Raw genomic sequence first — 13519 nt, 5'->3', positions numbered from 1 at the left:
ATAGCAATTAATGGAATATATAATACTGCAGTATATAGAGAGGTATATGTTAATCACAGCAACAAAGAATAATTGTAGACAGCAGAGGATGAAATGTGTCAGCTGTGAAGTATCTTCCGTGGCAGGCTCCCGGTGAGGTCTCACCTGTCCACTCGACTGCAGGGGCAGGGTTGCCAGTGGCAGTGCAGTGGAACTCCGCACGCTGGCCCTGCTGGACGGTGAGCACGGGCGGCTGGACCGTGGCCACAGGCTGAGCACCCTGGGCAGCTGCGTTGGGGCACAGAGCGGTTAATCGGGCACAGAGCACCGTCCCACCTGCACCCCTGCCCCGCCCAAGCACCAACCCCAACCCCACCCACGCATTCTTCCTGTTTTGAGTCTGGCTGCTTACCTGTGGGTATCTTCAAAACAGAGTGAAATGGGTAGCATTAAGGATCTAAAGCAGGAGAAATAAACTGTTACTCCCCAGAGGCGTTAACTGACTGAGGAGGAGGGGTTATAAAGCAAGACCTCAAAAGAAGGCAAGCACTCGATATATAGACTTGACGAGACTCCTCGGGGGGGGACTATTTCTTTCAAACTGGAAACATTTCATAGTGTAACCCCAGACGGCAGGAGTGGCACATGCTAGCGTGCGGACAGCCAGCGGCTGTGCAAAAAAGGGCCCTGCGACGGGGCCAGTGAGAAAGACAGTAGCACGCACAGCGGCGTTTTTATCCACCGTGCTGTGCCAAGCCCGGGCTTCTGAATCGGACACTCGTGCCAACATCCTTCACATGCACGAATGTGTGAACGTCCACATGGCCTCTTCCTGTTCGGACAAACAGTAAAGACCGTGGCTTCGCTCTGCTCTACACGCCTCACTGCTTCTTATGCTGGAAGTGGGTTTCAACAGTGGAGAGTTGACAATTTTTGCATCGCAAGAACATGTGCACACAGCATGATGTTTGAAGCCCAGTTGCTACTGAGGTGTGACGTGCGTTGCTTCAGTCCAGCGTGTCTGAAGCAGGGAAGAGCAGGTGTACAGCATACGAGAGACTCCTGTCCGTTCTCACCTACGGAAGCTGCTGACCAGACCACACATTCCCCGATGCTCTTCTCCCAAAACAGATCTAATCGTTTCGCTGTGCTTCTTCACAGCCTTTCGTGCACAGCCACTGTACAGAGCCACATTTTTCACAGGCCAGAGATTGCGTGCAAAAATATGAGCAGTCATGAGTTACGTTCATGTACTGCGGAGTCTGAGCCCATGATGTAATGGTGACCATTACAGCCGTGAGCTATTTGCAACTTTGATGTAAGTCTTTTGGAATTTGCTGCAACAAGGAAATTACTTTATCTGCCGTTTTCTTTGACATCCAGTCTTCCAAACTGTCTTTTCAAATACTACTAATAAAAGGCAAAAGTGTTGGTAATTCTGTTGAAGGGCATCACACGTTGGTCAAGTCGAAACACTATGTTGAAACAACAGAGAGGAGTCTCCCGTGTGTGGAAGTGTACCAAAGGCCCAATCAAAAGCTTAGTCAAGTCAAGTAATGATTACGTGTGCAAGTCAACAACTCAATATAGTTGTGCTCTGATGGAGGTGATCAAAAAACCTTGGAAAATGATATGTGAAATGAAATACGTAGCCAGAATTAGCTTTAAATGTAGTATTCCTGAATTATAATGCCATAAATGAAACTTGGAGGGGACAAAGCTTTTAACAGCTCATCATAACACTGGTATTTTGTTTAGGCTGACATATTGACCTTGCAGGGACATTACTTGAGCTGGCACATCCATGCTGAGGACGATGGTAGCATGCGGAAGAGTGAGAGAGTGTGCGTGAAAGAGAGAGAGAGAGACAGACAGAGAGAGAGAGCGAGAGAGAGAGACTTCGCCACCTGGCATGAGAGGGAGGCATGCGGACTTACGCTGTCTATGTCCTTCAAACATTTCATAGGCTGTGTAAAACATCTCAGGCTTAGATCCCTCTGTGAATGAGGGACAGGCAAACACCGACAAGTGAGTCTCACGAGCACTTCCAACCCGAGGCCGGAGAGGAAGGTCAGCCTCCGGTGTACTGTTGAAGCCATCCTGACGCCCCCACTCGCTGCACACCGTATCCCACTCCAGAGCCTCGGAGTCAGTCTGCGGCGCTCAACCAGCAGACGCCTCTTTGTTTGTATTCCATTTCAGTTTTAACAAATGGTTCGGAAGTTTGGAAATTTTCCATTCATAAACCGCAACAGTTACCACAATCACTTAAGGGTATCGGAGGCTGTTGATTGGGATACTGGATGTGGATTATTGAACTGTATGGCTAAGCCCACTGTGGGCCACTGATGCTATGACGAATGAAACATAAAACACAGCGTGACTTCCACGGCACCTAGTGAGCAAGGGAACTTCTCCTGTGCAGTTACATTAAAACACATTCCAAATGCACACTATGAAACACTATGCACACACGAAGGAAAAAAACTATAACACGCCAGAGTCGCCATGGCAACATGCAGGTTAGTTTCAAAGCAAGGATGAAGGCATGGACACGCAGAGTAATAATTCGTTGTCTCGAAATACAGCTTGTGACTGATCCAAGTCTATTTAAAAGAAGTGACTTCATACTCAACTATAAATCCATTAAGGGAGGGTAAAGGGTTGGGTCTCATTTTGGTTTAATCAGACCTGCTCATGTGGCTGTTAGGATCACTTTACATCCGTTTCACAGTATAGCTTTGTAAAAAGGCACACGAAAAGCAGTGGACATCATTTTTCCCCGTAAGATACAGTAGTACCATGGTAACATTTCTTATACAAAATTAAATAACATTTATTCTAGTTTAATGATCACTAGTTAATTGGTTGGCAGAGAACAAATCACCATAATGGGTTGTTGATTTTATGCATAATATATCAACCGGAAATGCAAAACAAATAAACAAACAGAAACTCAAGTAAAATTAGAAAATGTGCATTTGCATCTTAAAAAAAAACATTTCAAATCAAAATCAAACATAAATATGGCATGAAATCCAAAATATGACTATGTGAAGGGTTTGAAATGACAGACAAAAAAAAGGAAAAACAAAATGTAAAAGATTTACTTTATGAACACACAAGTACACAACATTCATGTGAGGACTGCGGGTTTGAGTTCTCCATGTCAGTAACTGGCTAAAAAGTCTTTGTTAATAGTTAACAGTTTTTTAAAATCAACTTATAAAAAATACATCTGAAATCAAAAGAAAGTTCTTAAAATACTAATGTAGGAAGAAAAAAAAAAACTTTTTTGAAATGAGTTGTATTTTGCACTGCTCAAATAATATTTAACTGGGTAAACTGGATATCCACCAGTATAAAGATGACCAGTCTTTTGATGTATAATACAGTCATAAGGGACAGCATTTTGCTGTGTTAGCACCATTAAAAGAAGAGGAAAAAACAACATTCATTGTAATTTGTACAAAACAGGTATAGCAATCACACAGATTTGAGGGCATCAAGCGAAGAAATCCAGTCCGATTACTGGCCAAAGAGTTCCAGTAGTTTTACTATTTGGTCCCGTGACCTTATCAAACCCCTATCCTCATCGGGCCTCCTCAAGACAGACCCAGTATCTGTCAGACCTTCCCAGAAAGTCCTGTTAGAAACAACAGCCAGCGGAAACAAGGCATACATGAACCACCACCACCACCACCACACTATTATAGCAGCAAGGAACCCAACACCAGTGTTATAGCACCAGCATCTGTAGGTGATTCCTGGATTCCACAAAGGAAGGAAGGTAATACAGCTCTAAATACTGTTGGACCAGATAAAGACACCGTGAGACTGGACTCTAATAATAATAATGATAAATGTAGGTGAAAAGCACATTTCAAACTATATGACAGTAAAATCCTTTACACACATTCCTTAAATGCTCAAATGCAGGCATTCCTCCAAACCCTAATGTAACTGCCTGTCGGTGTTTGGCCAACATGGGGAAAAAGGTGAATGGGAGGGAACAGTTTAAATAAATATTTGATTCCAACAGCGAACATGAAAGTTCTGTTTATAAAACACTGGAAGCGTTGTAATAAAATTTAAAGTAGCAGGTCTGTTTCTCTCTTATTCTTCAGTGTAAAAGTATCTGGCTTTGAAGAAAATGGGAAGCTGCTATGATCTCCTATTCATTCAATATTTAACTCAGAAAACACAAAAGTCTGCCTATGTCCCCATAGTTGAAATGATGTTACGAGTTAAATGGATAGACCATATGGTCTATGGATAGACCAAAATGATTAATTAAACTCATTTTCTTGTTCTAATTAATTGCTTAATTCATTTTTCCTTGTTCATCACCATAATTTAGGCACATAATCATTCACAAGCTGTATGTTTTCCTGTAGAGGAAAGCATTGACACAGGTGATGTTAGAAAGCTGAAGAGGACAGATAAGTAAGAGAAAACCCAGAGAAAAGTTCACAGCAGGACAGGAAACGAAGGGCGTTATGAACGTGCATGCATCAGGCAGCACTGTGGGCTACGCCGCCCACAGGCTGAAGCCGAGGAGTTAACTTCAGCACACAAGGACCCAAGAGAGGACACAGCCCAAGCCAGAGGCATGCAGTGGTCAGGAAAAAGGAGACAGAACTGACAGGTCGCACTTGAGAGCTCTCAGAGGATGGTGGGTAGAAGAGGCGTGGCCAGTCACGAACCTGGGACGTAGAGGACCGCGGTGCCCTCGTCCATGGCGAGCATGTTGGAGCCGGTGCACACGTAGACACCGGCATCTTCGGGCTGAACCTTCTGGATGGTGAGAATGCCGTTGAAGTCCATGGCGCGGTTGGGCAGCTTGCCGTCTCCCCTTCGGGTCCACACCAGGGTGTATGCGGGCAACTGCGCCATGACGATACAAGTCAGCAGGGCAATCGAGGCAGTTTCCTCTATAGCTTATAAAGGCTTATGGAGGGTGTAACCATAAATAAGCAAAATTAAAATAAGTGGAGATAAATAACCAAATCCCTTTAAAGGTGTACTGGGAGTGACCAAAGAGCTGGACTTCATCGTCGGCAGTGTCTTACTTTGCTCTTGGCAGTGCAGATGAAGCTGACTGTAGCTCCTATCGTCACGGTCTGAGCCTTGGGCTCCTCGATGAACACCTCGATGGGTTTGGAAGGAGAGGCTAGTGGGAAAGAAAAGATGGTATCATAACACATTACAGCAAAGAAGAAATTCTTAAATAAAAGAACAAAAACCGTAGTTTTAAAATGATGGACCAGCCTAAAAATTGTCAACCAGGAACGCAATCCTATAGTGTGGGAGTTATGAAAGAGACGGATATTTCACCTTACGATTTGTAAGAGGGATTTGCAGTAAGCCTGCAAAGTTATGATGTAATATAAGCAAAGTTGACAGGACCTGGGTTGTAATTATAGAGATTGGCAGAGATATGCTGGTGCCAGGCCGCTAAGGGCTTTGAAAATCCTGAGCATGGCTTTGCAGTCAATGCGGAACGCAAAAGGAAGACAACGTAAATTGAACAAGGCTGGAGTAATCCGCCCTGCCATTTTCCCCACAGTCAGGACGTGCGCCGCTGCGCTTTGAGCGACGTGAAGTTTACTTAAAGAGACAGCAGGGAACTCGGCCAACAAGTCGCAGTAAGTCTGCGCTAGTGGTTATGAGTTAGCATGTCCTGGGCTTCTATACCTCAGAGGAGAATTTGCAATTTCAGAGACGTTACTTAAGCGGCTTAGATAAATAAAAGCAACAGGTCAAAGGTTATATCCTTAACTGTAGCTTTTGGTGGTAGCGAAGTGGCTTAAAACCATTACGGTCAAGGACAAAACCTTACTGTCTGCAATCTTAATAACCCCATATCAGTACTTCTAGTTATCAGGAGGTTTGTAGTCATGCTGGTTTTTATGTCTTTTGTTCTGCACAGCAGTGCTACTGATATGTATATGTAAAACCAATGTATAGCTTTGTAGGAAAAACGAAAACCATTATTAAATCTGGGACTTGCATGTCAAATGGGCTGTATATAACAGAAGACAAAAGGGGCCTAAAACAGAACTTTGTGGTACACCATGTGAATCTTTTAGGCTAGTAGGCCTGTGCATTATGGATTCGAACAGACTGACATACGTCATGCATGTGAGCCCGCGACTGAATTTTACACCTTGGTGTCTCTGTATCCTTACAGAAATGCAAGATGTATCCTTAAAGCAATGCAAGAATCACTAATAGCCTATATATGTTTATCTAGATATAGATATAACAGATAGATATATCTAGATATAACAAAATTCCAGAATAATTCTGGTATACTGTATGCATATTGCTGTCAATAGATGGACAGGCTCATAGAAAAATGAAAAACAAATACATAGACAGAAAGATAAGATGGGAGCCGTCTGTCTCACTTGTTATGATGATTTCGGCTTGGCTCCGGTTGGTGTGTTGCTGGTTCCGGCATGTGCAGGTGTAGATGGCGGCATCAGAAGCCTGCACGCTGAGGAAGTGTAGCTCCTCCCCTGCAGATAGTAAAAGGGTTCACTGAAGCACAGTCAAGCATCTCCGTCTCACAGAGAGCGATGGGAAAACAGAGCAAGCCGTCGGACTAGCTGCATACCAACCACAACCTGAAGAACGGTGCACCTGTATTTGCGTAACTATCACAACTTTTTTTTTTCCCGTTAAGACGGCTCATATTCCAGCTCCCATACTGAACTGTTCCCGAATAAGTCGAGACGCTTTCTACAGGACTGTACAGTCCTGTAGAAAGCGTCTCGACTTATTCGGGAACAGTTTCAGTATGGGAGCTGGAATATGAGCTGTCTTAGCGGGGAAAAAAAAGTTGTGATAGTCTAAAGAAACGTGCTTGTAGCACAGAGGATTACTGGGACTAGCCGACACAGTCTAGACCTGTGTGAGATGTTCTTCATGTGTGAGATGTGGGTGTGTGTGTGTGTGTGTATGTGTGTGTGTGGGGGGGGTGTATATGCATGTGTGTGTGGGTGGGTGTGTATGCGTGTTTGTGTGTGTGTGTGAGTGTGAGTGTGTGTGTGTGTGTGTGTGTGTGTGTACGTGTGTGTGTGTGTGTGTGTGTGTGGGTGGGTGTGTATGCGTGCGTGTGTGTGTGTGTGTGTGTGTGTGTATGTGTGTGTGTGTGTGTGTGTGTGTGTGTGTGTGTGTGTACGTGTGTGTGTGTGTGTGTGGGGGTGGGTGTGTATGCGTGTTTGTGTGTGTGTGTGTGTGTGTGTGTGTGTGTGTGTGTGTGTGTGGGTCCCTGTTCCGGCCTTTGTAAGGGAGTACACCTTGACATGCTAGAGGCCTGACCATCGCTGCAGTGGAACAGGGATAATGCAAGGACTGCTAGACCCTGCTAGAAGCTGTACCCCACCTGTTTGTGACCAGGCAGAAATGTAAATGAAGCATCACATGTCTCTTTTTGTGGCCAATCGGTTAAGTCTTCTTTGTCTCTGATGACCAATGAAGCGTGACAACGCCCATATCAGGACCTTTACATTTTCATGTCTGAAGGTCTTTCTTTAGAGATGGTGTCTGTACATGTTCCCTAGCCGTGAGCACTAAAACATCACTACAACATTGTGTGTTTCTTAATCAAAGCTAAAGAACACCAGTATCCACCACATCTTACAGGAAGTCAATGAAATCTAGAATGCGACATCTGTAATAGTTCTATAGTAATATAGTGTGCTTTTTAAATGCCTCAAATTGATGAGTGGCTGATATGTATGTTTAAATGAGGTATAGAAAATCCCCTCCATATGTTTTGTGTGCAAATGTATTGTGGGGTTTTTTTTGGGGTTTTTTTTGTGAAATATGTTTCAGTTGAGCAGGTTCCACACTCTGCAATCCAATGTATGTATTTCTAGTACTACAAATGTCAAAAGTAACTACTGACCAAATCTCAATGACAACACTATTAAAAAATGTGTGCTGCCACAAGTGCAAAATTATTTCACCGTGAGAATGAGTGGACGCTTCCACCGAATAATGGTGTAACTAACAGTGAATCACAGCAAGCTAAACATAAAATCCAAACTTAGCTTTCATCAATAGCTTTATGTTTGGCTGAATTATTCATATTATTCTTTGTGTTTTTAAATTTTTTTATTAAGAAACAATTCTAAAGACCGAATTGCGGAGCCATGAGAGCTGCACCTTGTCTGTGCCGTTCAGCCGAGCTGGAGATAGGTTGGCCATCGTCGCGGGTCCAGTAGAAGAAGTGAGGCGTGACTCCTGACGCTTGGCACCTGAGAGTGACCGGGCTGCCCGGGGACACCAGCACCCTCTCCGGGTGCACCTTCACCACCAGAGAGGCAGCAGCTGGTACCAAACCACCAAACACCAAACACACCAAACACACCACCCCGTCATCCACACAAGTTTAACACGCACCCACTCACAGGACATGATAAAGTCTCAAACCCGAGCCACCTGCTGGCAGACATGGGTCTAGATTTATCCAGCTGCCACAGAAAGTCCCCAGCCAGCTTTTAATCTTACTCAGCAATTTAGGAAGAGAAAACTCGAATAAAGCACCCTTTTACACCAAAAGAAGGAATTCTGGCCTCACCGTTGTATGGTTGGCATCTGATCCTCTTTTGTGGATTTCCGACATATCCAGGTGCGCAGCTGTATACAGAGCAATGGAAATGGGATCAGAGGTCTGCTTTGTCCCACGCAAACATACATGTACAAAATGAGACCGCGCAAGGATACTTACCGCTCGCAATACTTGCCGCTATAGCCTGGCTGGCACGCAGTACATTGGTAGTCGCCATTTCCCAGACTCTCACAGGTGGGGGAGAACCTACACATGAATACACCTCGTTGAAATTGCTCTTAAACTGCCCAGTCAGCATTTGCGGTTGCACGGACAGTCAAGTTTAAACCAGAGTGTACGTGTTTGAAGCTCTAATTGGGAAATGCAGAAATATGGCTACAGACTCTGGGTCTAGAACATTAGATGTATACACTGTAATGGACTGGACTTTAAAACTGCTGTAAGTAACTTTGATTTGTAAGTGAATATGATTCAATATGATGTGTTTGAGACTAACTGGTTCTCCAGGTCAGTGTGGGGACAGGCACAGGGCTGGCAGTCCTCGGGGGTTCCGGCAGTGGCATCTCCAAAGAAGCCTGGTGCACACTGTTCACACTGCTCCCCCATGGTGTTATGCAGGCAACTCTGTCAGTGAGGGGAGAGGCAGACATCAGGACAGAAAAAACACAGCCAGTGTAGTCTCTCATTAGCCACTGGTATGCCCATTCAACTATGCGGCATTCATAGACTTTAATCCTAGACCAGTCGTGCCAGTCACACATGCACAGAAGACAAGTAATCGTAATCCACCATACCGAGCAAATTCCTGTCTCTGCATGGCAGGAGTCTGAGTGTCCGTTACACTCGCACGGCTCACAGTGACCAAGGTACAGCCCTCCGCCTGTACGGGTGTAACCTGGCGCGCAGTCCTAAAGTGCCAAACCAGACAGGGAGGTGCACAACCTCAGCGTTAATGAACTCACAGACCCGCATTTCTGACTAGTCCATACATGTGTGCGCGCGCGCGCGAGTACGCGTGTCGTACCTGGCAGGAAAGGCCTTGGTACCCGGCCGGGCAATGGCACTTCTCTACCTCCAGAGCCTGAGCCAGGCCGGTGTAGCTTGGCACGGCGATCTCCATGCTGATGCCCGAGATGCTGGAGGAGCGCATCTCCGTGTGGTAGGAGGCTCGGATCAGGATGTCATCCAGGTCGGCCAGCACCATCATCAGGTGCTCCCGAGTCGCTGGCATGCCGTCGGGACGCTGCCAGTACTCCTACAGAAGACGAGAACACAGGCGGTCACTTCCGAGTGGACTGAGGATCATGGACAAAAGGCGTATAACCACACACATTTCTATGTGTTGCTGTTTTGTAGTTTTTATAGTTAACATTGCTTGCAATTCACAAGGGAGACAAACTGAGCCGGCTTTTTAAATCATTCACTTACAACTGAATGGGGTTTCGTTTTTCATGCTGCATACAAGCAACAATAAAGGAAACATATCATATAATAAATACTACAATGTGCAAGTTCATTAAATGGAAACCGTAAATGGAAAACAGGCGACGTTTCTCACCTCTCTGAAGACAATCTCAAAGTCACGGGACTCTCTTGTCCCGTGCCCTCTTCGCCAGTCCTGTCGGGCCACCAGGGTGATGTCGTTACCCTTGAAATAAGAATTACATGGTTAGGATGTTTATTATTAACAGGAGACTCAGCATCGCTTGGGTATCGTTTGGCATGTTACATACGATGATCTGAACGTCAACATCCTCTATGGGAGCTCCCCGGGATCCGGGAACATAAGAGACGCTGTATTTCAGCTTCCCCCCGTAGGACCCAACCTGTTGGGAGTACACAGAATAGCGCAATAGGAAAATGTTCCCAGTAGCATGAAATACGAAACGTTGACTTAAACTGGCCTGATACTGGTATATTTCTGAACAAAACAAAAAAAAGTAAGAGCAGCTGTCGTGGTGTCGTGGTTAAAGATAACCACACATGTTTGCAGAACTGAAACCGCTCAATGAAAATTGCCTTGGCGACCTCACTAACTTCTCATGTTCCCACAGGTGGGAGCGCACCACAGCCTGCTGCGGAGCAGTGCCGTCAGTCTGGGCCCTGCCTGGTCAGAGCAAGTTACCTTGTCCCCGCCGAAGCTGTCCGGGAGCTGCCAGAAGAGTACCTCTTCCGGGTGCAAGCTGAAACCTTTGTAGACCAGAGCATACTGGAGCACAAGGGGGAAATTAGAGTGGCGACAGCGTGAGCAGGAGAGAGAGAGAGAGAGAGAGAGAGAGAGAGAGAGAGAGAGAGAAAGAGAGAAGCACAGCAGAGAGCAAAGCAGAGAAGAGCATCAGAGGAAGGACTTGAAAGGTTCCTAATGGCAAACTATCAGCTCCATCGAAAAACATTCAGTGCTAGATGATGATGTATGACAAATGGGGAAAAACTAGGAGAGGCAAACATCGCCCATTAGATTCTAAAATATTGGGATTCCTCCTGTGTCTGCCTACGGCTTCAACACTTTTAGTGGGCATTCTATGCAGTAGTTAGAAGGAAGAACCACCCTTACGTCAACAAGGTCTGGGTAACTTTCACATTTCTCAATGACTTCTTTACACCATTAAATAGTGACTTATTTTTGGCAATCATTAACCCCTTGCTGAATGACTTGATCATCTACATGACTGGCAGTGTAACCCTGCTAAGGTTCAGTGTGGTTGCCCTCCCAGAGGGTAGCATATGCACAGGATTCCAGCATTTGCAGTCGCATATGACTACCTTGTTGGAGGAGTCAGGCCGAGCAGCACTGGACAGTCTCACAGTGTTCTTTCTCAGCTTATCCTGTCAGCAAAACCAACATCCCAAACCAGCATCAAACCAGTGAAGACAAACACTGAATCAAATCATGTTAAAAACAGGCCCTATACTGTAATGGCAGATTCAAGTTAACGCTAGTTAAGCACAGTGGAATGCACCGGAAAGGACATACAGTACCTTCACCAAGGTTTGGTGGGAGGTGCCTGGAGGCCCAGAGGCCCGTACAGGGTTAGTCAGGGCAGAAGGAGAAGAAGGGGGGCTGGGGGCCTGGAGAGCCGAAAGACCCGGGGAACCAGTGGCTCCAAACGATAAAGAGGAGGAAGTGAAACGGGATGGTGAAGAGGTGGAGTAGGAAGCAGGCCACGCCTGGGAGAAGTTGCCGAGGAGTGCCCAGATTTCGTCGTCCAGCTTAAGGACCTCGGAGGGGGATGGCTGGTAAGAGGTGGGGAGAGGAAAGGAAACAGGACCCACGGTGACCTAGCGGTCAGACGAAGGGGATATCTAAAGATGGGATCCAAGGGTTACTTCCAAGTAGAGGCATGCAAAGCGGACTCGGGAGGGTAAGTGCATGTAGGATGCTTAAATTCAGGAAATCACATTGCTTTCATTGTGAGCTCTCATTTTGGGTGTATGATAGGGTTACCAAAGACCCAACAAAGAAATCCTGAACTCTCACAGGCTCTTACATGTCTATGGTATTCTGTTACTCAAAGTCTTTTCATTTAAGCCATTGTTAGTTGTTCCTCCAGAATGCATGACATTTTGTCATGCTACTACAAGTCAAGTGAGCCTCGAGAAGAGAAATGTGCTGTAAGTTTCAAGTTATTTCATCACAAGAGTTCTGCTATTGGCTTGGATAAAACTCTCTCAGTTAAGTTAGAAAAGACCACAGATAACAGCAAAGCTAAGAAGCTACAACTTTTCAGCAAGTAATGCAGCTTTCTATTCATTACTGATGATAGACCAATATTTAGTACTTTCATATGAATTGTTTGTTGTGTTATTTAGGTGAAAACATAGTTATGTTTGACTGTGAGAATCACACGGTAGTCAGTTTGACCAAAAATTTCTTTGACATCAGTTACATAATAATGTGTTGGAACACTGCAGTTAAGTATAACACGCATTCGCAGCCAATGGTTGAACACTCTTAAATGTCAAATTTAAAGCAGTTAATTTGCCTTCAAGACTTACAATACAAGGTCCAATAAAACAATAACGACAAATCATGCGGATCAAGACAAATACTGAGAAACCTGTTACTGCTAAGAAAACATGCCAAGATGATTTGATCCAAGTTACAACCACTGACACACATTCAGGGCCTTTACCTTGGGTGCTCGCTTCATTCGAGCAAAGTGAGCCTGCTTCTACAAAGTACAGAAAAGAACAACAAAATAAAGGCAGTTTGCTTTAACTGAAACTACAAAAAATTGTAGAAAAACTGGAGCAAAACCAGAGACAGCAGTTGCATTAAAATTATTTCTGGGCACTAACTCCATTATAGGGGTTAAGGACTTGTAACCAGAAGGTTGCCGGTTCAAGCCCCACCACTGCCAAGTTGCCAGTGTTGGGCCCCTGAGCAAGACCCTTAACCCTCAATTGCTCAAGTTGTACTCAGTCACAATTGTAAGTTGCTCTGGACAAAAGTGTCAGCTAAATGGCGTAAATGTAATGTAAATGATTAACAAACCCTCTCTCACTTGTGAAGGAGCTGGAGTTGCCCATTTTAAATAATTCAGAGATGAAAAGGAAAGCAATTTGGCATCAGGAAAGAAGAGCTGGCTGAGCATGGAAATGCAGCAAGACAGAAGCAAAAGCATTCTCGTATGTTTCACATGTGAATGAATTGCAGGCCTGCTGTATAAAATGACAAAAACAAACAAACAGACAAACAAGTAAACAAGCAAACATGTCTGATCATACCTTGTCTCCCTGGTACATCTTAGGCAGCTGCCAGTAGTGGGGCTCCTGTCCAATTTGGTCAAAGCCAGTGTGGGACAGCTGTGTTCCACCCGTGGACACCTCCACAGAGAAGCCGCTGTCGATGCGGTTGGAGCGCTGCCGGTTCACGAGAGCAAAGCCTTGCGTGCCGCCGGGGACGAACACGGTGGAGATCTGATGACGAGAGGGGGGCGGGGGGAAGGCGTGAGG

General features: G+C 45.2%; 1 protein-coding gene across 1 annotated transcript in view; it reads right to left on the bottom strand.

Moving 5' to 3' along the window:
* Positions 1–13519, bottom strand: part of hspg2 (heparan sulfate proteoglycan 2) — a 76264-nt gene that overhangs the window by 19512 nt on the left and 43233 nt on the right. Inside the window, 15 exon segments of the mRNA XM_027011987.2 lie at positions 145–267; positions 1917–1976; positions 4686–4866; positions 5052–5152; positions 6393–6503; positions 8158–8322; positions 8573–8631; positions 8723–8809; positions 9060–9187; positions 9358–9471; positions 9588–9818; positions 10122–10211; positions 10297–10389; positions 10689–10772; positions 13292–13483. Coding sequence (XP_026867788.2) covers positions 145–267; positions 1917–1976; positions 4686–4866; positions 5052–5152; positions 6393–6503; positions 8158–8322; positions 8573–8631; positions 8723–8809; positions 9060–9187; positions 9358–9471; positions 9588–9818; positions 10122–10211; positions 10297–10389; positions 10689–10772; positions 13292–13483 — 1819 coding nt within the window.

Source organism: Electrophorus electricus, chromosome 22 (genome assembly GCF_013358815.1).
Source record: "Electrophorus electricus isolate fEleEle1 chromosome 22, fEleEle1.pri, whole genome shotgun sequence".
NCBI lineage: Eukaryota > Metazoa > Chordata > Actinopteri > Gymnotiformes > Gymnotidae > Electrophorus > Electrophorus electricus.
This window is presented reverse-complemented; position numbering and strand designations above follow the sequence as displayed.